This window comes from Podarcis gaigeae (assembly GCF_964106915.1).
Source record: "Podarcis gaigeae genome assembly, chromosome: 6".
NCBI classification, from domain to species: Eukaryota; Metazoa; Chordata; class Lepidosauria; order Squamata; family Lacertidae; genus Podarcis; species Podarcis gaigeae.
This window is the reverse complement of record NC_139682.1, coordinates 5,387,968-5,412,143: the sequence shown is the minus strand read 5'-3', so window position 1 is coordinate 5,412,143 and position 24,176 is coordinate 5,387,968. Positions and strand designations below refer to the sequence as shown.

The window sequence follows — 24,176 nt, the reverse complement described above, 5'->3', positions numbered from 1 at the left end:
TCTAGATCAAGGGAAGTAATAGTGCCACTGTATTCTGCTCTGGTCAGACCTCACCTGGAGTACTGTGTCCAGTTCTGGGCACCACAGTTCAAGAAGGACACTGACAAACTGGAACGTGTCCAGAGGAGGGCGACCAAAATGGTCAAAGGCCTGGAAACAATGCCTTATGAGGAACGGCTAAGGGAGCTGGGCAAGTTTAGCCTGGAGAAGAGGAGGTTAAGGGGTGATATGATAGCCCTGTTCAAATATATAAAAGGATGTCACATAGAGGAGGGAGAAAGGTTGTTTTCTGCTGCTCTAGAGAAGCGGACACGGAGCAATGGATCCAAACTACAAGAAAGAAGATTCCACCTAAACATTAGGAAGAACTTCCTGACAGTAAGAGCTGTTTGACAGTGGAATTTGCTGCCAAGGAGTGTGGTGGAGTCTCCTTCTTTGGAGGTCTTTAAGCAGAGGCTTGACAACCAGATGTCAGGAGTGCTCTGATGGTGTTTCCTGCTTGGCAGGGGGTTGGACTCGATGGCCCTTGTGGTCTCTTCCAACTCTAGAATTCTATGATTCTATCCAACTAGGTGTGGGTGTTTTCAGTATATGCATCTCCCAAACTTCTTTTGGGTGGCGTTTCTCTTGCTATTGCTTATCTCTCCTCCTTTGTACCCCCACCCTATCAATAAGCAGCTGACCATCACAAGGTGCCCCCCCACTGCATTTCTTCCTTTGAAGCAAAGCAAGGCAAATTAGCTTTTAAAAACAGCATGCTTTTTATTCCCTTTTTATTTAATTATTTTCTGCAATACAAATTATTGGCTGGTTGCTGGCTACAAGAGCCTGGGGGGAAACTCCATCCAGATACTAGTTTAAAGGGCTTTGGTTTTGGCTTCCAGTCTACAGTCAAAAGCAGGGAGGAAACAAGTCCCAAGAGAGATAGATATAGTTAAATGGGAGTTGATGTGGTCATTCAAGGTCACCTTGGTTCAAAGGTAATCCCATCAAGCCAACATAACAATAGGGTGCCCCTCCCAGTGATGGGCCCATTAACCTGGAGCCGAAATTCAATCACACTGGGGAAAGGATTGTTAAGACCACTCCTCTCCATAAAGAAACAAAAGAGTAGCCCAACCAAGGGGAGGGGAGGGGCTCTCCATCCTGCCAAAGGATGCTAGCCCAAAGGAAGTGCATGGATTTTTTAAAAAAATATTAAAGATTTCTTAGTTTACAAAAATACATGTGTTGTCTCTCTTTTCAAGCTGCGTTTTCTACAGATCAGTTTCATCTGTTGCAAGACATTAGTGTTGCATACAATGTTAGGCTAGGAAGAAAAGGGGGGGGATGGTGAAGTGGGGTGGGAAATGGGTACCAATGCTTCTATTCTTTTTTTAATATATATTTATTAATTTAAAATAAATACATTTAGGAAAAACAGATGTACGCACAAGTAAACGAACATACAATCAAACAAACAAATAACAGAAGAATCAAACAAACCACCACACTATAAGATATAAAAAGATTAATATAATTATCATCATATATACTCCTGGTACTGAACACAATTATAAAATTTATAGAAAAGAAATTTAAAACTGACTTCCAATTAATCTCACTGTACTTTGCCCATCTATTACTTTATACCGCACAGTTACATATTTCTTATATTATTTCTTTTTACCTCCCTACAAACTTATATTTATACAATGCAATGCTTCTATTCTTTGAAGCCCGTCCCCATTCTGACTGCGATACCATTTGCTCGGCTGAAGCATTCCTTGCTGAGAATCGCTTTGCTGCCTGAAGTTTGAGAACAGAATTAGAATCATCGAATCGCAGAGTGAAGGGTCTCTGAGGATCATCCAGTCCACCCCCGCCTGCAATGCAGGAATACACAGCTGTCCCACACGGGGATCAAACTTGCAACCTTGGCATTATCAGCTATCCGGCTCTTGGGGGTCCTGACTCCATTATTTCTCCTGCTTTGCCTTCATCGTCTTCCTGCCTCTCTGGGTACCTGCCCAGTGGAGCAGAGATCCTTGCTGCCGTCCCTTCCAGGGCTCTCTGCCTGTTGCTGCTTCCTTCACAAAGTCCTTCTCACGACTCCTTTTCCCCCATCCTTTCCTTGCTGCTATTGCTGCCCACCTGACCCACACATTTCAACTTGCTGGAGGTGATTTCCTAATAATTGTAGGTTTCACGTCTTGCTCCCTCTTCCTATTTTTAACTGTGTGTGGCTGCGCTTTACATACAGTTTTTGGTTTCCTATCTTTGAGAGTGGTTGCAATTATTTTGAACCTGTTACTAGACAAGCATTCTGGTCTTCCTGAAACTCAGCTTTCCGCTTATTATGCCAGCCATGCATGACTGAGGCCTGGCCTGCAATGTCGGCTCAGAGAACAGGTGAGGGGGCTTCTCTTCGGAAAACCCACTTTGCCTCCTGTGTCATAGCCTCACCCTTCCTCTCTTACGCCTTGCGTGATTGCTCTTCCACGTATGTTGTGTGTGTGTGTGTGTATTTAACCGTGGTTAAAATTATCTTGCCAATTCTCTCAAGCGAAAGGACTTTTCACTAAGCTAAGCCATTCTTGTTGCCCCGATAGATGCACATATTATTCTGAGCTATTCCCCATTGTGGTACAGTCATAAAGGTAAAGGTAAAGGTACCCCTGCCCGTACGGGCCAGTCTTGACAGACTCTGGGGTTGGTGCACCGATCTCACTCAAGAGGCCGGGGGCCAGCGCTGTCCGGAGACACTTCCGGGTCACGTGGCCAGCGTGACAAAGCTGCATCTGGTGAGCCAGCCCAGCACATGGAAACGCCATTTACCTTCCCGCCAGTAAGCAGTCCCTATTTATCTACTTGCACCCGGGGGTGCTTTCGAACTGCTAGGTTGGCAGGCGCTGGGACCGAGCAGTGGGAGCGCACCCCGCCGCAGGGATTTGAACCGCCGACTTTTCGATTGGCAAGCCCTAGGCGCTGAGGCTTTTACCCACAGCGCCACCCGCGTGGTACAGTATTTAACTCGGGTTAAATATGCTTCAGGTTGAGCGTTTTCAGGATACACTCCGCAGCGACCCAGAAGTAACGGAAAACAAGTTACTTTCAGGTTTCACCGCTTGCACATGCGCAGATGCTCAAAATGACGTCATGCGCAGAAGTGGTGAATCGTGACCCACGTATGCGCAGACACACAGTCGCGTGTTACATTCTACTCAGGATGTGAACAGGGCTCCGGAACGGATCCCGTTCGCATCCAGAGGTACCACTGTGTTGAACATGGGCCATCCTTCCTTGGAGGTTTTTAAGCAGAGGGTGGATGGACATCTGTTATGGATGCTTGAGTTGAGATTCCTGCATTGCAGGGCGTTGGACGATGATTCCCAGCGTCCCTTCCAACTCTGCAGTTCTATGATTCTATGATACCCTTTAGAGACAGTGTTGCCCTTGTAGAGCTCAGTAGGGAGAGAACTCGGAATGGGAACAAGAGCAGAATTAATTGGCTCTGCCTATCACCTCCATTCTAATGTGGAAAATAGCAGCAAACCCACTTACAGTTCGCTATGGGTCACTTTCTCCCAGGCACTAGTCCACAGGGGCGACGACTTATAAAAAATATTGGGGGGGCCCATACTGGGGTCCTGCCCCGGGAAGTTTTATAAGATCCGCTCCCGGCCCGTTGCTGCTGCTGCCGCCCGCCTCGTGGCCCCCTCGCCAGCTGAGGGAGGGAGAGAGACCGAGAAGGAGAGAGATGCGTGGTGGGCAAGGCAAGTGCCCGCCGCGCCTCGCCTCCCACCGCCCCTCGTGCCGGCCGCCCCCTCCCCTCCCTTCCCCGCGCGCGCGCGCTCGCTTGCCCTCCTCACCCCAGCTCTTGGCCGTTCGCCCCAGGAACTCGCCGCTGTTGGGGTTGTAGATGAACCTCCGCCACTCGGCCATAGACTGGCTGAAGGGCTTCTCCTCCTCCTTGGCCATAGCGCGCACGAGAGAGAGAGAGAGAGAGAGGCTGGAAAGAGAGAGGGAGCTGGGTGGTTCGCGGGCGGCGGTTTTTCCCCTGCCGAAACAACAGCGGCTCCTCAGAACCGCTAAGTAACTCTCCCTCAGGCGCCCGGCGGGAGAGCAGAAGAGAGGAAAAGGAAAGAGGGGCTGGGCCAGTCGCACGCACCGAGCAAAACTACTCGCGCCGCCTCTTTTACTACCGTAATAATTATTTGTTTTAACTCATTACTGAATGTATTTTAAAAGGTAACTATCATCAAACAAGGAAAATAAAAAATACCAACATAATTTTGTGATTTTACAAAGCATAATATAACTACCGTATTTTTCGCTCTATAACACGCACCTGACCATAACACGCACATCGTTTTTAGAGGAGGAAAACAAGGGAAAAAAACATTCTGAATGAAACAGTGGATGTATCATTTTTGTGCTTCATGCTGTGGCCACAGACATGTGATCTGATGGTGAATTTGGGCTGACCCAATGCAAAGATCCTGAGGATCCATGTGGATCCATGTTTTGTAACCACGTTTTTGCACCATTGCAGCCCCAGGCAACAGTGGGTGCGTGATTTTGGGGGGGCAGGCTGTAGCCATGGACATGCTATGTGCTCTGATGGTGAATTTGGGCTGACCCAATGCAAAGATCCTGAGGATCCATGTGGATCCATGTTTTGTAACCACGTTTTTGCACCACTGCAGCCCCAGGCAACAGTGGGTGCGTGATTTTGGGGGGGCAGGCTGTAGCCATGGACATGCTATGTGCTCTGATGGTGAATTTGGGCTGACCCAATGCAAAGATCCTGAGGATCCATGTGGATCCATGCTTTTTAACCACATTTTTGCACCATTGCAGCCCCAGGCAACAGTGGGTGCGTGATTTTTGGGGGGCAGGCTGTAGCCATGGACATGCTATGTGCTCTGATGGTGAATTTGGGCTGACCCAATGCAAAGATCCTGAGGATCCATGTGGATCCATGCTTTTTAACCACATTTTAAGTGGGGAGGGAAGGAAAAACACAGAAGGGACACGGAGCAGGAGAGGGGTGTGCAGAGAAGCAGCTGGCTAAGAATGCAGGAGAGGGGTATAACAGGAGGAGGGAGGAAAGGAAGGCAAAAGTTTTCCCTCACCTACCCACCCAAGTCAGCCAGCTCTCTCTCTCTCTCTCTCTCTCTCTCTCTCTCTCTCCCTCCTGCACGGAGCACAGAGACACACTCTGCTTTCCCTCTGCCTGGAGGGGAGGGGCTTTCCCTGCTCTTTGTTCCGTTTGAGCAAACACAGCAAGGAAACAGAGCAGGGTGGGCAGTAAGACCCTGAGGCAGAATGCCGGAAAAATACGGTAATAATTTTCTTAAATTATTGGGGGGGCGGAGCCCCCCCAAACGAATTTTTGAGGGGGCTCGGGCCCCCTCAGGCCCCATGGAGTCGGCGCCTATGCTAGTCCAACACTCTAAGCACTACCCCACACTGGCTTTTTCCCCTGCTTATGCCTTTCCTCAGCATCTTAAAAAGCAGAGACATCACTTTGCCAACAAAGGTCCGTATAGTTCAAGCTATGGTTTTCCCAGTAGTGATGTATGGAAGTGAGAGCTGGACCATAAAGAAGGCTGATCGCTGAAGAATTGATGCTTTTGAATTCTGGTGTTGGAGGAGACTCTGGAGAGTCCCATGGACTGCAAGAAGATCAAACCTCTCCATTCTGAAGGAAATCAGCCCTGAGTGCTCACTGGAAGGACAGATCCTGAAGCTGAGGCTCCAATACTTTGGCCACCTTATGAGAAGAGCAGACTCCCTGGAAAAGACCCTGATGTTGGGAAAGATGGAGGGCACAAGGAGAAGGGGACGACAGAGGACGAGATGGTGGGACAGTGTTCTCAAAGCTACCAGCATGAGTCTGACCAAACTGTGGGAGGCAGTGGAAGACAGGAGTGCCTGGCATGTTCTGGTCCAGGGGGTCACGAAGAGGCGGACACGACTAAATGACTAAACAACAAGAGTTCAACCCCTGTATTGCTGGAATCTTTTTCCCAATGTGGGGAGCCAACTTGAATAAAATATCCCCCCCCCCAATTGATCACATGATGCAATGCGCACATGCTATTTGAATGGCAATGCCCATCAACTTTCCCTCAAATATTTTATTGGGGGAGGGGCGAAGGGACCTCAGCCCCTAGGAGTTGGCTCTTATGGCCACTGTGAACATATCATGTGGTCATTTTGCTTATTCCTCGTTTGATTTTAATGCTGATTACTCCCCCAACCCAACACCACCATATACTGGAACAATGACCTAGGAGAGACCTAGTTACAGGTAGGCAGACGTGTTGGTCTGCCGTAGTCGAAACAAAATACAGTGGTACCTCGGGTTAAGTACTTAATTTGTTCCGGAGGTCCGTTCTTAACCTGAAACTGTTCTTAACCTGAAGCACCACTTTAGCTAATGGGGTCTCCTGCTGCTGCCGCACCGCCGGAGCACGATTTCTGTTCTCATCCTGAAGTAAAGTTCTTAACCTGAAGCACTATTTCTGGGTTAGGGGAGTCTGTAACTTGAAGCGTATGTAACCTGAAGCATATGTAACCTGAGGAACCACTGTAAAAAAAATTCCTTCCAGTAGCTCCTTAGAGACCAACTAAGTTTGTTATTGGTATGAGCTTTCGTGTGCATGCACACTTCTTCAGGAAGACCTGCAGCTTATTATTATTATTAACTTCTTATTAATGCACTGCAAATTTGCTATCTATCCATTTAAAAGAAGACATAGGATGGAGAGGGGCAAGGGCCCCGCGCCGAAGCACGATGCAAGCCCTCCCGGGTCAACCTGGCGCCGGGAACCCATCGCGTCCGCGCAATGCCCGGACTTGCTCCAGAAAGGCGGAGGCGCGCGCCGAGGCAGCCGGCTGCGCGGATCTGGATGCGCCGTCGGGGCCGAGCAGGGGCGGGCGCGGCTTGCCGGGCTGCCCCGCCCCGGGGCTGGAGCACCGCCTGATGTAATTTCCGAGAAGCGCTGCCATAGGTTTGGCGGCGGCGAGGCCCCAGAAAACGAAACCGTGGCCGGGCTTTAAATACCTCTCCGTCTGCCTCCCCCTCCACCGGCGCATCTTTCCGTCCGCCCTCAACTTCATCCCAAGGCTGGTCGCGGGCATCGGACGCGCATCGCGATTCGGACGCGTTCCCACGGTAAGGCTCGGCGCGGGGCAGGTTGAGAGGGCGCTTCCTCCGCCGGCGTTTCCAGGGGGGGGCGTATCTCGGCCGCCCCCATCTCTCCCCGCCACCCTCCTGCTCCTAGGGAGGTTGGATCTCGCGTGGGAACCGGAGCGGCGGCACGACCCGCGTCTGAATCCAACCCGATCGTCTGAATCCAACCCGCCCCCGGGGGCTTGGAACGGGGATCGCGAGGCTGCTCGGAGTTGCGGATCGGGGAGCTTTTGTTGCGGGGATGGGGAGGGGGAGAGTGGGGACTCCCCACGTGGCGAGCGCAGGCTGGGACGGGCTTGCTGCGGACCCCGTGGCGGGCGAGGGAGAGAAGGTATTCACGTGGGAATGGACGGTGCGCTTCTAGCCTGGTGCCGGGATGCGCTCTCCATCCCCAACGCCAGGGATCTGGGATCCGCCGCGTCTCTGCTTCCCTTCCCTGCCTCTCCACAAAAGAGAGAAAAGAAAAGGAGAGACAAAGGAAGGGAGAGTTGAGAGCGCCAGGCGCGATCCGGCAAAGCGGGTTTGCTTGCGCCGATCCAGTCCCGAGGATGGCGAGGAGGAAGGGAGGCTGGTGCGCCCTCGGGGCGCGCGGAGCTCCCAGCGCGTCTCTGTATTAGTCTCCGTGCGGGTGATGAGATCAGCCGGTGGAACTCCCCGAGACAGCCTCTCTCTCATCTTTTTGCAGAGCGAGAGGTGTTTCTCAGCACAGCCTCTCTCCTTCCTTGACCTTTTGCCGTCCTTAAAATATATATATTTTTTTAATAGAAAAGATGTATACTGGTCTCTAGTCAGGTAGATATGTTCCTGCGCCCTGCAGCCTCCCCCAAGCTGGCACCCTCCAGATGTTTTGGAACACAACTCTCCCCAGTCGCCCCCCCCCCCAGGGCATGGTCCAGACATCTGGAGGGCACAGTCCAGAGCAGCTGGGGGGGGCGGGGAGGCTGCAAACCTGCCAGGTGTGCTTCTGCCCCTGTGGACTTTGCCAGACTTTGGTCTTCTCTGCGTGCAGCTGAGGAAATCGCTCCAGCCCCATCCATTCTGAGCCTTGCAAGGTCACTCCCCCCCCTCCCCCAATCTGTGGGTTTGTTTTTGCTCCCCCCCCCCACCTCTGGAACTTCACCTGCCTCCAGGTTTGAGGTGGCTCAGGTTGCCAGGCAAGACTTGCCCGCATCTGTTCAGGGCTGCCCTTCCTCCCAAGGCTCAGTGTTTATTCTGAAGGCTGAACAACAACAGGGTGACGTAGCAGAGTCTGGCTGGGCTGCTGCAGCAGCAGCAGCAACAAGGACTTCTGTGGCACCCGAAAGCTTGCTCATTTCGGCAGGAAGGGTTTTCATGTATTCCCCACCCACCCAACTGCTGCCTGAGCTTATTTTTTTGGGTTTGTGGTTTTGTTACATTTCCACCCCACCTTTAAGGAGCACAAAGTGGCTTACATAATCCTCCTCCTCCTCCCCATTTATCCGCACAAAAGCCCTGTGAGATAGGTTAGGTGGAGAGGGAGTGACAGGCTCAAGGTTGCCCAGCCAGCTTCATGGCCGAGTGCAGATTTGAACCCTGGTCCCCCAGGTCATAGTCCTGGCACTCTAACCCAGCCCTTTCCAAACTTGGTTCTCCAGCTGTTTTTTGGACTACAACTCCCATAATCCCTATCTACCAGGGCCAACGGTCAGGGATGATGGGAGTTGTAGTCCAAAAAAAACAGCTGGAGAACTAAGTTTGGAAAGCACTGCTCTAACCACTACACAACACAGCCTCTCACAAAATTGTTTGAAAACATGCTCCCCCCCAAAATAATATGAATATATTTACAATCTCTCTTTCTTTCAAGGATTTTAGGGTAGCATTCATGGTTCTTCCCTTGTCTGTTTTATCTTCGCAACATCCCTGTGAGGTAGGTCAGTCAGCTTTGTGACTTTGGTTCAGCCTCTTCACTCCCCTCTGCATTTTATCCTTAGAAACAGCCCTGAGATGTAGGTTAGGCTGTTTCTAAGGAGCTTTGCAGGAAGGTGGGGATTCGAATCGGGGTCTTCCCAAGTCTAGACCGGCATGCCAGCTGCGAAGCCATCCTGTCTCTCTCTCCTTTCATCTGGCAAAGTGGGCATTTTAGTCCACAGACCCAGATGCCACAATAATTATATCAGTCTTCAAGCTGCCATAAGAAATCATGAAGGCAACAGACTTATATATTTACTGTGGTGTCCAGTTGTTAGCTTTGCTGGAACAGACAAAACTTTATTTTCAACATTTCCCCTGTGGATCTGGAGGGCTAGAAAGCACAATAGTAATTGCCCCCAAACCCCTTGACTCTTCCCCCTTTCCTGAAATCCACAATGAATTTCTCAATTTTCAGACTTTTGATGTTGCCGGTTGACGTGGTTGCTAGACAGTGATCACAAAAGGGCTCATCCTATTTTTAAACGCTATGCGGAAAGTTTTTTTTTAATACTGCTTGTATTTGAACAAAGCTCAAAAGCTGTTTGCAAAGCAGGTTGAAGCGTCTGAAATGAATTGCAAATGTACCCCCGCCCCACACAATAATTTCTGTTTGTGCATTACTCGCGTGTAATGTGCAGGCGGACATGTTGAAGCAGGAGGGAGGCTGAACTCCTGGCAGTAGTAGTGATTCAGTGGGGAATCATGGAATTGTAGAATTGGTAGGGACAACTGAGGATCATCTAGTCCAACCCTCTGCATTGCAGGAATCGAGTGCCTTTGTCCACCTAACCCCACCAGCAGCGGAGGTTTTTCAATTAAACAAAAATTGCATCGGACATGTAAGCTGCAACTTCACTATGAACTTAGTCCTGGTTCTGCTTGTGGATGCAAGGGGGGGGGGGGAGAGGAAACCCCCCCAATCATTGTGGGGGGGGGGGGAGAGAGAGATACAGATAGCAATATAGAAACCCAACAAAGCTAATTTATAGATTTGGATCTAAGGTAGAATATATGGCTCCGCTGGTGCAATCGCGCAGCAGTGACTTCCCTGCCATTTTGCTCCTCTTTCCCCTGGTTCAAACGCAGACGGTTGCATCAGAAAATGACAGCATGTTTATTTTACTTTGTCTTCCCCCAAGTGAAGCTAATAACCCGGAGTCTGCTAGGATTGCACAACGCTGTATTTGCAGTTTGCAAAGCCACCCGATCCTCAGTATCGCTGACTGGTGAAGTTAAGGAACGGGAAAACCTTCTGCAGAAAAATGAAGCCCTGGGCTTTTCCCCGCCTTGCATTACTAGGATGTAGGGTGTTCATTTTTTTCGGCTGTTTGCATTCCATGTGCAGGCCTTTGTGTATGTGTGTGTGTGTGTGCAGTGGCGTAGCGTGGGGATGCAGGGGGGGCCGGCCGCACCAGGCGCAACATCTGGGGGTTAGGGTTAGGGGGCGCAAATCCACGGGTTAGGGGGCACAAATTACTTGCCTTGCCCCGGGTGCTGACAACCCACGCTACGCCACTTTGTGTGTGTGTGTGGAGAAGGGAAATTTAGCCTGGGGGTGGGGAATGCCAGAATAAGGGGCTCTCTAGACCAGGGTGTGGGAAGCTATTTCAGCCCTAAGGGCAAATCCCAAGGGTAGGCAGCGCCAGAGGCAAAGGCGAGCAGAGCAAAAGGTGTCACTCATGGCTCTGAATGCTGACATCCTGTAACGTGGGAACCAGTACAAAATTGCAGCTTCTGTTTTTGGGATGCCCAGCTGCGGCTTTGCAAATAGTTGTGGTTGTGCTGATAAGTTCTGCTTTGGGGCGTGCCAAACAGTGAGTGCTTGTTCACACCTACCAGTTATCAGTGCGCAATTAAGTTTCAAACAGGGAGGCTGACTTTTGAGTTCCAGAAATGCACATCCTCCTTTTCTCTCTCCACCACAAAGAAGATAAGGTTCAGGATCCTATTATTCCCCCTCCTGCACAACACCCATTGTTCCTTAAGTTACTTCCGCTAGATGACCAGGAGCTAAGAAATTCTATCCTGATATTTCATGCTCAAAGCCTGCTCCCTAAATACGGTTGTGTTTCCACACCCAATATTTCTGTTATCTGCTCTCCAGAGCTAAAGGAACCGTTCTCTGTGTGCTGGACAGAGAGACACCCTGGGGAGAGTGAAGAGTATTGCAGAGATTTTATTATAAGCTACTTCTTATTGATTATTTATGCACCACTCTTGGGCCCAGCGGTGCTCAGCAACACGAATGCGAGTGCCAGAGGGTGATAAGTTAGGAAGGAAGCATTGGGAAACCTCTGTATCGTAGCAAAGAGAAGCCACTTGACAACGATTTGAATGCAGGGACCATAGGGGAGGGAAGCAGTGTTAGAAACTAGGATAGAATCGTAAAGGTAAAGGTACCCCTGACCATTAGGTCCAGTTGTGTCCGACTCTGGGATTGCGGCGCTCATCTCGCTTTATTGGCCAAGGGAGCCAGCGTACAGCTTCCGGGTCATGTGGCCAGCATGGCTAAGCTGCTTCTGGTGAACCAGAGCAGCGCATGGAAACGCCGTTTACCTTCCCGCTGGAGCGGTACCTATTTATCTACTTGCACTTTGATGTGCTTTCGAACTGCTTGGTTGGCAGGAGCAGGGACCGAGCAACGGGAGCTCACCCCGTCACGGGGATTCGAACCGCCGACCTTCTGATCGGCAAGTCCTAGGCTCTGTGGTTTAACCCACAGCGCCACCCGTGTCCCTTTAGGATACAATCATAGAATTGTAAAATGGGAAGGGACCCCAGGGGTTATCAAGTCCAACCCAATCTCAGCAATACATCCATGACAGATGGCACCTTAAACCTAAGTTAACAGCTGCCACAGCAGAATGTCTCTGGGCACCATTGTCCCCTCCAATAAAGTTTTATTTATTCCCTGGCTTTTTTCTGGCCCATGTAGGACCAGTCTGGATAGTTAGCCTTGGTGAAAACTTGACGTTTTCATCCCCCCAAAAAGTTTTTGATTTGAGTTTCCATTGAAATGAGGCTGTGTTTTAATGTTGTATTTTAATCTTGTTTTTAAGTTGTATTTCAGTCCATTTGTTTTTATATCGGGTGATAGGTGCCCTGGGACCGGTCTTGGCTGGGGAGGGCGGGGTATTAATTAATTAATATTATTATTCATGTCATTTCTATACCGCTTCATATTTTAAAGATAAAATCTCAATGCAGTTTACAACATGTCAAAGCATCAAATGAAACAATCTAGAATAAAAGAAATTCAAGCTTCCAGGAAAATATTTCAGATCCTTCTCTAAGTGGCATATTGCATTCCCTGTATTTATTTACCTACAGTGGTGCCCCACAAGACGAATGCCTCGCAAGACGAGAAACCCGCTAGACGAAAGGGTTTTCCGTTTTTCGATGCGCTTCGCAAGACGAATTTCCCTATGGGCTTGCTTCGCAAGACGAAAACATCTTGCGAGTCTTGCGATTTTTTTCGCTTCCCCCCTTTTTTCTAAGCCGCTAATAGCGCTAATCTGCTAAACCGCTAATAGGGTTGCTTCGCAAGACGAAAAAACCGCTAAACGAAGAGACTCACGGAACGGATTATTTTCGTCTTGCGAGTCACCACTGTACTTAATTTATGGAGCTGCCCCATGGCCAAAGTACTCTAGGCAAGCAGTGTGGTATAGTGGTTAGAGCACTGGACTACGACCCAGGAGGTTGCATGGATCCCCACTTGAGTCATGAAGCTCACTGGGTAACCTTGGAGTAGGTCGCAGCCTCTTAACCTACCTCACAGGGTCGTCATAGGAATTACCGTATTTTTTGCTCTATAAGACTCACTGTTTCCCTCCTAAAAAGTAAGGGGAAATGTGTGTGCGTCTTATGGAGCGACTGCAGGCTGCGCAGCTATCCCAGAAGCCAGAACAGCAAGAGGGATCACTGCTTTCGCTGTGCAGCGATCCCTCTTGCTGTTCTGGCTTCTGGGATTCAGAATATTTTTCTTCTTCTTTTCCTCCTCCAAAAACTAGGTGCGTCTTGTGGTCTGGTGCGTCTTACAGAGCGAAACATACGGTAACTGAGGATGGGAGGTGAAGCATGTTTAGTGGTACCTCAGATTACATACGCTTCAGGTTACAGACACTTCAGGTTACAGACTCTGCTAGCCCAGAAATAGTTCTTCAGGTTAAGAACTTTGCTTCAGGATGAGAACAGAAATCGCACGGTGGCAGCAGGAGGCCCCATTAGCTAAAGTGGTGCTTCAGGTTAAGAACAGTTTCAGGTTAAGAACGGACCTCTGGAACGAATTGATTTCTTAGCCTGTACAGTGGTACCTCTGGTTGCGACCTCCGGAATGAATTAAATACTTAACCCGAGGTACCACTGTATTCTTTGGAGAAAAAGGTGGGATATGAATGCAATGAATCCAATGTTGTTAGCCGCCCTGAGCCCGGTTTTTGAACCAGGAAGAACATATTATTATTATTATTATTATTATTATTATTATTATTAAGCTCATCTGCTTAGCTGCTTAAGAAAGCTGGAGGGGCCAGCCAGATGGAGATGTCTGTTGCCAACCAGGCATCCAGGGATCTCCGCGTGATTGCAGTTGGACCTGCGCCAGTCGTAAAACATGTCTGGTGCCTGGCTAATTTCCAACACTGGATAGAATCATCAGTGATGAAGACAAAGCTTTGTGTCTGACTGATGCTTGTGGACAGATAAGGTTCAATCCCTATAAGGGACAGCTGCACATTCCTGAATTGCAGGGGGTTGGAATAGATGACCCTCAGGGTCCCTGCCAGCTGTCCAATTCTATGATTTAATCCAGGTTCCAGGCACCTCTTGCCTTGACAAACAGAAGCCACTCAGATCTGCTCCCCTGCATCTGTTCAGACTATGTGACAGCCGTCCTCAAACCCTGTCCTGGTGCAGGACTGGTAACAGTCAAAGCAGCTGGGAAGGGAGAGGGTGAGTGAGTTGGGATGGAACTAGGGGAGAGGCATGTGCTGGCAACTCGGAAGGCAGGGTTCTTTGGAAACAAAGCGACTGCCAGCTCAGCTCCAGGAGTGCTCTCCCTGATGCAACAGGAGCTGTTAATATTTGCAAACTGGACAGCATTTTATTCCTAGCCTGCATTCTGTGGCTGTTTGTGGGTCTTCGTCCGGGCTCCATTATTGCACCATTGCGCAGAGGCGTGGCTTCGTATATTTGTCCTTGGTCTTATGACAAAGGTGGGGTGGAACCTCATGTGAAATAGCGGCAAAAGTGTGTAAGCTCTGAATCGGGAAGTCTCTCTTTCAGATCTTGCTTGTGCCGTGAGCCCAGAAGGCGACCTTAAGCAATCTGCCTGCATTCTGCAAGATAAGGTTAAAAATGTGGTCTGGCGTTACAGGTTTGTTGTAAAGCAACGCTGGGGAACTTTGCCCTTCCAGATGTTGAAGGACTCCAGTTCCCATCAGCCTCAGCCAGCGTGGCTTTAGGACTGATGGGAGTTGGGATTCTGGCAACACCTTGCTTACAGTCCCATAAGACACCTCCTCAAGTGTCCTCAAATGCCACCCCCGGCTTCTCTCTGCTATGTTACCGCAGGTTTGCTGTGGTTTATTATCCAAGTTTGCCTTGGAAACAAAAGAGCGTTTATTAGTGGTTGTCCCCTCCCCACGCCCAATCACACAAAAACGATTTGCATCTTTGGCTGCTCCCAGGGAAAGCAGTCAGAATCAGGAAGTGAAAATTAAGTGGCATTTATCACCTTGTGAGATGAGAGGCGTGCTTGTGTCTGGGCAGCTGTGCCCCAGGTGGAATCTGAGCCTGAAATAAGAACAGTGTGGCACAGGGCAAGGTGTGAATGTAGCAAAAGGGTCCATTGATAGCACAGTGCAGTTGGTGAGATTCTTTCTGTAGCTGCTACCTTAAAGGTAAAGCTACCCCTGACCTTTAGGTCCAGTCGCGGACGACTCTGGGGTTGCGGCGCTCATCTCGCTTTGCTGGCTGAGGGAGCCAGCATTTGTCCGCAGACAGCTTCCAGGTCGTATGGCCAGCATAACTAAGCTGCTTCTGGCGAACCAGAGCAGCGCGCGGAAACGCTGTTTACCTTCCCGCCAGAGTGATACCTATTTATCTACTGCCACTTTAACATGCTTTCGAACTGCTAGGTTGGCAGGAGCAGGGACTGAGCAACCGCCGACCTTCTGATCGGCAAGCCCTAGGCTCTGTGGTTTAGACCACAGCGCCACCCATGTCCCAGCTGCTACCTTTTTGTTGTTGTTGTTTAGTCGTTTAGTCGTGTCCGCCTCTTCGTGACCCCCTGGACCAGAGCACGCCAGGCACTCCTGTCTTCCACTGCCTCCCGCAGTTTGGTCAAACTCATGCTGGTAGCTTCGAGAACACTGTCCCACCATCTCGTCCTCTGTCGTCCCCTTCTCCTTGTGCCCTCCATCTTTCCCAACATCAGGGTCTTTTCCAGGGAGTTTTCTCTTCTCATGAGGTGGCCAAAGTATTGGAGCCTCAGCTTTAGGATCTGTCCTTCCAGTGAGCACTCAGGGCTGATTTCCTTCAGAATGGAGAGGTTTGATCTTCTTGCAGTCCATGGGACTCTCAAGAGTCTCCTCCAGCACCATAATTAGGAGTCCACATATTTTGACTTAGAAAGGCTATTCATCGGGAAATAAGGATTTAAGTTTTTCATGTGTGCTAAAACTGTCTTGAGGTTTTTTTTAATCGTTTAACCACATTAACAAACATGGATACATATGCTATAATATTACTGCTTTAGTTAAATAAATTGTTATTAAGGAAATGATTATTTTTCTCCTTCCAATAAAGTACAGCAGAAACGTTGTCCAAACATTAACTTAAATAACCTCACAATAATTTCATCGTTATCTGTCTATGTATTTCTAATAATGTAACCAAATCAGTAATTTTTGATATAATTGTAAAAATTACTCTGAAAATTTATTATTCCAAAAATGAAACCTTCATCTGGTTGTAAATGTTAAGATTATACCAGCAAGAACGAGTCCTTTCTGTAAAAAAATGACAGTCCCTGCATGTATTCTGAAAGTGGCGAAGGGCAAGCTGGCGGCTCCTTTGGACTTGGCGGGGAAGGAGGTGTCCCTTAAACTAGTTTCAACTGGCAGAGTTTAAGGCTGCTATCGAAAAGGGCAGCTTGCCCGGTGAACTGTGACATTTTGGGTTGAAATGTCACTGCCCGGTCCTTATCGACCAGGATTCAGTTTACATTGGCGGCCCTCTTTGAGTGCACAATTAGGCCCCTTCAGTCTATGAAAAACAAAGAAGCCCACATTTTCAGAGTTGCAGAGGCTAGGTCTTTCTGTATTGTGCCCAGTATACAGACCAGAACCACCGAGGCACTAAACCTGCCTTCCCCACAACCAGATGCCCTGGAGATGTTTTGTACTACAACAGCAACAACCCTGTGAGATCGGTTAAAGGGCTGCATCTGACTCCAAGGTCACACAGTCAGCCTCCTGGGGATTTGCACCCTGATCTCCCAGGCCCTAGTCCAACACTCAAACCACACTGCTAGAGTCCTCCTGCTAGGGGGGGCAACTCTATAAACTGAGTAGGTAAATAAACATGGGGAAAGCAAAATGTCACTTAGAGAAAGATCTGAAATATTTTCCTTGAATTTGTGTTATTCTGGATTGTTTTATGCGATGTTTTAATGTGCTGCAAACCACTGTGATATTCCCCCCTCTTTAAAATATAAAGCGGTATAGAAATGAACTGAAAAACAATTATTATAAGGCGCCATTTGGTGATTAGCTTTTATGTCTGAGTTTCTAGCACTGCCTGTGAAAGCACATGAGCAGCCACGTTGGCAATCCATGGGGTGTGTGTGTTTCCTTTGCATTGCGGGTGACCCAGTGCCAAGCAGACGCGGCCGTCCACCTTTGTTTTTAGTTTTTGTCCCGTTCTCAGAGGCCCTCAACAGAGTGCTTTGCATTTGTCAGAGCTAGCGATTCTGGGAGTGACTGTTTGCCCAGCTGGAGAGCAAATCTCATCTCGCATCTGCACAGTATCTCTGCAAACAAATGATGTTGTGGTCTTGCCCCACCCAGTTTCTGGGTCAAGCTGCCAGTGACTCACAGATCTTGCATTTTAACTTTTGAGGGCTTCTCTTGGGACTCCCAATTTGTTTAATTTTTTTGTTTTGTTTTGTTTGCTGGAGACATTTCCCTTTCAGTTTTGAGAATGACTCGACGGATAGTCATTTCTTCAGGCTCACATCTTCTGATGCAGCACTGACACCCACACTGCTTGACTTGGTTCCTCCTCCTCCCCAACCAGCCATCCTTCTCCCTGGGGCTGGGCCAAGGGGAATGCCAGCCACTCTCAGGGCTGCGCACGATTTTAGTCCTCTTCTAGTGACTTTGAGTGCAAACAGTGTTAGAAACTCAGATATACAGTCGTACCTTGTTTTGCGACCGGGATCCGTTCCGGAGCCCCGGCCGCTAGTCGAAACAGATGCAGGGCAGAGCGCCGTGTCCATGTGCAGAGCGGTTTTCATTTCTGTGCATGCATAAGCGACAAACCCGGAAGTAACCCATTCCAGTACTTCCGGGTTTGCCACGGACGTTTGCCAGAATGGATGCTAGACAAGGCAGATGTTCTGGAGGTATTACTGTACAGTCAGACCTCGGGTTACAGACAGTTCAGTTTGCATTTTTTCCGGTTACGGACTGCCGAAACCCAGAAGTACGGGAACGGGTTACTTCCGGGTTTCGGTGGTTGCGCATGCGCCGAATTGCAATCCGTGTGTGTGCAGATGCGCAGATGTGGGTTGCGAACGCTGCGAGTTGCGAACGTGCATTCCGCACGGATCACGTTCGCGACCCGAACGTCCACTGTATAAGCGAATTGCCAAATGGCACCTTAAGCCAAGTTACGGTCGCCACAACCAGAGTTTTTAGGTGCCATTCCCCCCATAGAGTTGTTTATTATTGTTATTGTTATTATTATTATTACTTCTATACCGCTTTAGATTTTAAAGAGAAAACCTCAAAGCGGTTTGCAACACATTGAAACGTCAAACAAAACAATCCAGAAGAAAACATATCCAGCCTTCAAGGAAAATATCTCAGATCTTTCTCTAAGTGGCATTTTCCTGACATGGCTTAGCGTTATGTCTGAATTGGGAATCATGGCTTGTTCTTGCCTTACATCCCATGGTTTGCTGGAGGAGAAGTGGAAAGTTTAGCTTTGCTGGCTGAGGCTCATGAGAGCTGTAGTCCGTAACATCTGGAGAGGGCAGAACCATTGTGTTTGGCACACAGAAAATCCAAATGAAATCCTTGGTCTCTCCAGCGCAAATATCTCTGTTGGAGTATTCGAAATTAGCCAGGTGCCAGGCCCATTTTGCAGCTGTGGGTTAAACCCAGAGCCTAGGACTTGCTGATCAGAAGGTCGGCGGTTTGAATCCCTCCAATGGGGTGACCTCCCGCTGCTCGGTCCCTGCTCCTGCCAACATAGCAGTTCGAAAGCATGTCAAAGTGCAAGTAGATAAATAGGTACCGCTCCGGTGGAAGCTGTACGCCAGCTCCCTCGGCCAGTAAAGCGAAATGAGCGCCATAAGCCCAGAGTCGGCCACGACTGGACCTAATGGTCAGGGGTCCCTTTACCTTATCAAGCACTTGCCACCAAGTGAAGATGCCTGGCACCAGGACGTTGGCTGACATCACCATCTGGGGATCATTAGATCTGGACTGTTTCCATACACCAAGACCCCATCCTGTTGAATTTCAGGTACCAAAATGCCTTTTCCGTTCAGCCAGAGCAGGAGCAGGCACCATTAAGGAAAAGAGGTCGGAATAGGCTGATAGACGTGTTGACTATCCCTGGATCAAATGCCTTTTCTTCTTTGAGTTCTCAAAATTCTTAAGGTAGCTCACGGTTGCCACCTGAACTAGCCAGATCATTCACAGCCACTCCATCCTTTGAAAAATAAGACTTTTAGCGCCACTGTGCCCCAAAATGGCCACTAGACATTCCGTTTTGGCGACTGTAACCTTGGTTTAAGGAGCCATTTGGCACCTGGTTTCTATATCTGAGCTTCTAATGCTAGTCTGTTAGCATAATGGAGTAAATCAGCATTGCTGGCTTAGGGCGATGTCTAGGAAGGAAGAAAGCTAGGAGAGCTGGTTCCTGTTTTGCTGCAAGCAGAATGAGCTGGTGCAACACTGTTGGCAGAGAAACCAGTGCCTGGTGGAGCAAGGTTCTGAGAACCCCATGGAAGTCGGCCAGGTTTGGGGGCAAGGAAGGTTTAGGAGAGGATTTTCGGTCACAGCAGTGATCCCGATATTGCACTTGGCAAGACAAGAAAGAGAGAGAGAGAGAGAAGGTATTGCGTCGTATTGTGTGTGGCCTACCCCTTAAAGGTCCCTCTGGATGAATTTGTAGTCCATAAACAAGGTTTGTTAAATTCTACCCCTCCAATCCGCTGCTGGCCATTCTCAATACTTCCATTAAAATACAGCTATGCCTCAGGTTATAGCCGCTTCAGGTTGCCTTTTTTTGGGTTACGGACCGCTGAAACCCAGAAGTACTGGAACGGGTTACTTCCGGGTTTTGGTGGTTGCGCATGAGCGGAAGTGCTAAATTGCGCTTTGTGCATGCGCAGAAGCACCGAATCGCAGCGTGTGCAGACGCGGGTTGCGAACGCTACAGGTTGCAAACATGCATCCCGCACGGATCACATTCGCAACCCGAGCGTTCACTGTATTTCAAAGAACTGCTACCCTGCTTTGCTATCTAGGGAAATCAAAGTTGCTTGTAAAACAGAAGGAAAACAAATAAGGGCTTAAGGGCCTGACTTCTGGATTAGGCCTAAGAGAGCCCATCTTGTCTGGCCTTCTGTCCTCCTCTGAAGGGTAGGACTCGAACCGATGGCTTCAAGTAACAACAACAGAGATTCTGACTAAACATCAGGAAGAACTTTCTGACAGTAAGAGCTGTTTGACAGTGGAATAGACTTCCTTGAGAGGTGGTGGAGTCTCCTTGGAAGCTTTTAAGCAGAGGGTGGATCTGTCATGGATGCTTTTGTTGAGATTCCTGCATTGCAGGGGGTAGGACTGGATAATAATAATAATTTTTTATTTATACCCTGCCCTTCCCGGTTCAAAAACCAGGCTTGGGGCGGCTAAGAACAAATTAAACACTTAATTGTAAAAGCAGTAGAAAAACATGAATAACAATAAAATTCAAAGTTCAGAAATCAATTTAGGGGAAATCCCTCTAATAAGCATTAGGTAATCCCCAGGGCTAGCTGCTGAATTAGTCCTATTTGGGCCAGAGAGGAGGCCAGGGGAGAATTAGCTGTGGGATCCCAGAGCGAGTGATCTTCATAAAAAGGGGAGGGGGAGGGAAGAGAAAGGAAATAAAAGATCAGGCTGAATTCAAATTAAAGGCCAGGCGGAATAGCTCTGTCTTGCAGGCCCGACGGAAGGAGGTTAAATCCTGAAGGGCCCTAGTCTGATGGGACAGAGCATTCCACCAGGTCGGAGCCATCACTGAGAAGGCCCTGGCCCTGCTGGAGGATAGTCTGACTTCCTTAGGGCCCGGGACCTCTAAACTATGGTTATTCATGGACCTTAAGGTCCTCTGCGGAGCAGACCAGGAGAGGCGGTCCCCAAGGGTTCCTTCCAACTCTACCGTTCTGTGATTCTATGAACAACAACCACATACTTATACCCCACCCATCTGACTGTTTATTTCCTTGACATCTGACAGGAGGGCATTACTCAGGGCAGGTGCCACCACTGAGAAGGCCCTCTGCCTGGTTCCCTGTAGCTTCATTTCCCCAGTGAGAGAATTGCCAAAAGGCCCTCGGAGCTGGACCTCAGTGTCCGGGCTGAACGATGGGGGTGGAGACGCTCTATCCCTCAGTCTGTTCAGGACTTCTTAAAAGTGTGGGCTTTTAAAAACAGTTCTGAATAAAACACTAATTGCTTATTAAAAAGAAGGGCTGACTTGCAAGGCAGATTCCTTATTCTCTTCTTGTTGTTAATTCTTAGGCGTTTTGAGAGCTGCGACGGGAGCTACCCTTCGCTGGGCACCTGTAGCTGTCTTGGATTGACATCTCACGGCACCGATTGTTCTCTGCTGACTGAGCTTATAGGACCTTTTCAAAAGATGCCCCTGTTGAACGGGGCGGTTGCGACACCCCTGGACGGTCTGCAGCAGCAACTGACCTTGCACCTGGCCTGCTCAAAATGTGCCCAGCAGGAGAACGAGAGCACCTACAGGTTGAAGGAGGTGGCGCACCGCTGCATGATGGAGATTCTCCTGGGCAGGCGCAGAGGCAAACGGGGGAAGCTGTGGCGAAAGGTAGACAGGCGGCCCAGCTTCCCAAACCCCACGCACTACGACGTCTGCAGGTATTACATCGCCGGCTTGGGTTGCACCAAGCACCGCAACCGCTGCACCTTTGCTTGGAGCTGGGAGGAGGTGTTAGTGTGGACGTTCGAGCGCGCCAACAACATGGAAAGGCGGGCCCTGAAGAGGCTGGTGCAGCAGGCACAGGTCGGCAGCTCCGCCAACGGCCTTTCCAGACCTCCGGCTCTCAGCATCTCAGAGGAAATCCGGAGCGAGTTCGGGGGCCGTTTCCAGGAGATCTGCAGGGTCTGCTTTTACCAGACCCCACAGAGGATCTCTGTTAAGGACTCGGCGCCAGCTTGCCAGGGGCACTGGGGAACCCTTTTGGTCCACGTGATCTCTGATGGCAAGAAGAAAGAGCAGTACACAGAAGTCCGCCCCTGCCCAGGAGGCTTGAAGAAGTTCAGCTACTGCAGATACGTCTCCGCCGGCAAACCTTGCCGCCACACTGTTCACCGGTGCAACTACTCCCACAGCGACGTGGAGCAGGCCGTCTGGGAGGCGGAGGCGAACCGAGGCTTGGTGCGCAGAGATCTCCTCCATCTGCCAGGGGTGGAGAGCAAGCCGGGCGAGGAGGTCTTGCAACCCAGCGTGCAGTTCTACTGCAGGGTCTGCCTGGTGACCTGCAGCTCCCAGGAGTCCTTTGAGAACCACTGCTCCTCTGTGGAGCACACCCAGCTGATTGCCACGGACCCCGTGACTGAGTGGGCTCACCGCGCCCCTCCCTACGGCCTGACGGCTTTTGCCCTTTGCAAAAGGTAAGCGCTGCAGTTATTCTTTCCTGGGCCCGGGTCTCTCTGGCGGCCAGGAGTGCATTTGCGTGGTTAAAAGTTACACCCCAATTAAATTACTGCAATAAGGCATGTTTGGTGGAGATGGAGGACAGGGCCTTCTCGGTGGCTGCTCCCAAACTTTGGAACTCCTCCCACCCTGAGAAACCAGACTGGCTCCCCCTTGTCATTCCGATGGCAGGTGTAATGGTTATATGGGGTTGCTCGTGCGTAAGTTGCCGCCACTCCTGGCTAGGTGGCCTGGTTAAACCTTTCCTGGCTGGACAGCCCTTCACTTTGTGGCTCTTCAGTCGCTAGCAGAATCCGTCAGTGAACCTCTTCCAGCAAAGAAGCTCTTTGACGCCAAGTCGCCGCCTACTTTCCCTGCGCGGAAGTCTTCTGCGCAGGGTGGGTTTGGGCAGCGGAGGACCTGTGCTCTCCTCTCTGTGAAGAGTCCTGGAGCCTCCTCTCTGCTTCCCCCATCGGCCCCCCTCTATCCCTGGTGTAGCGCTGATTATCTTCCCCAGCCGGAGACCTGCCTCTCTCCCTGCTTGGCCCTCTCCAGCATCGCTGTGGAGCCTCGCCTCCTCCGCTAGTTGCGAAGGCAGTTCCCTGACAGCAGGTGATGACTTTCTTGTTCTAAGTGGCTTGGGGGGGGTCTGACTGCTTTTAAAAAAATGACTTGGCGTTATTGCACTTATATGTATGACATGCTTAAAACCATAGAATTGTTGAGTTGGAAAGGACCGTAAGGGTCCTTATATAGTCCAAGCCCCTGTAATGCAGGGATCTCAGCATGCATACATATTTAATTGTTTATTAATGATGGGTTTTGTTTTTGTTTTTAGCGGTAATTATTTTAACTGTAAACCACCTTGATGCTCTGTCAGGGAAAAAGCCAGAGTGTAAATAATAATAATAATAATAATAATAATAATAATAATAATAATAATAATTTATTTATACTACGTCCAGTCACTCTGGGCATCTCCCAACAGAACACTAAAAACAGAATAAAACTTCAAACTTTAAAAACTTCCCTAAACAGGGCTGCCTTCAGATGTCTTCTAAAGGTCAGATAGTTGTTTATTTCCTTGACATCTGATGGGAGGGTGTTCCACAGGGTGGGTGCCACCACTGAGAAGGCCCTCTGCCTGGTTCCCTGTAACCTCACTTCTCGCAGGGAGGGAACTACCAGAAGACCCTCAGAGCTGGACCTCAGCGTCCAGACTGAATGATGGATTTAACTCAGATTACCCAGAACAATTTGCAGATTAGTTCCCATTCCACCTTTGCATCACTCAAAAGGTGACCCAGCCACCAATGATTTTTCGGTGCCCCTGGGTGTGGCTATACAAATTGAAGGGCATGGCTGTTCCAAAAGCACCTGTCTTGATTCTTTTATCCCATATAAGTCAACTCTGGGTTGGTGTCTTCCTGCAGAGTTGATGTCTGTGAATATGGGGATGACTGCATCTACGCCCATTCTGCCCAGGAGCTGGAAGAATGGATTCAGCGGGCAAAGGTCTCCGAGAAGAACAAGCGGACCGCCAAGCAGTATGGCCTCCTTTCGTATCAGGACCGGCTTCTTGCTGAATACCAGGAAAGCCACAACGAAGTCTTAATCGTAAGTTTCACCATTTCTGCATATTCCATAAGTTTTGGTATCCATTCCTCCTTTGCTAGGACTTCTGCTTTTCCATTTTTGAGCAAGTAACATTCTTGCCGCTGGAGTCCAATTTAGGTAGTTCTGTCCCTATAATTCCCAAAAGAAAAGCTTCTGGGTTTGTTTGTTTTTTGCAAAGGTTATTTTAAACATCCTTTAAATTCATTTCCCAGTAAGCTTTAACCTTACTACAAGACCACCACATATGATAAAAAGAACCTTCTTTCTCTTTACATTT

At 49.3% G+C, this 24,176-nt stretch overlaps 1 protein-coding gene across 1 annotated transcript in view; it reads left to right on the top strand.

The window, feature by feature from the left end:
* The first annotated feature begins 6,988 nt into the window (after positions 1-6,988).
* Positions 6,989-24,176, top strand: part of HELZ2 (helicase with zinc finger 2) — a 52,938-nt gene continuing 35,750 nt past the window's right edge. The window contains exons 1-3 of the mRNA XM_083744078.1: positions 6,989-7,165; positions 21,142-22,260; positions 23,716-23,899. Coding sequence (XP_083600204.1) covers positions 21,260-22,260; positions 23,716-23,899 — 1,185 coding nt within the window. The 5' untranslated portion in view covers positions 6,989-7,165; positions 21,142-21,259. The remainder of the gene's footprint in view (positions 7,166-21,141; positions 22,261-23,715; positions 23,900-24,176) is intronic.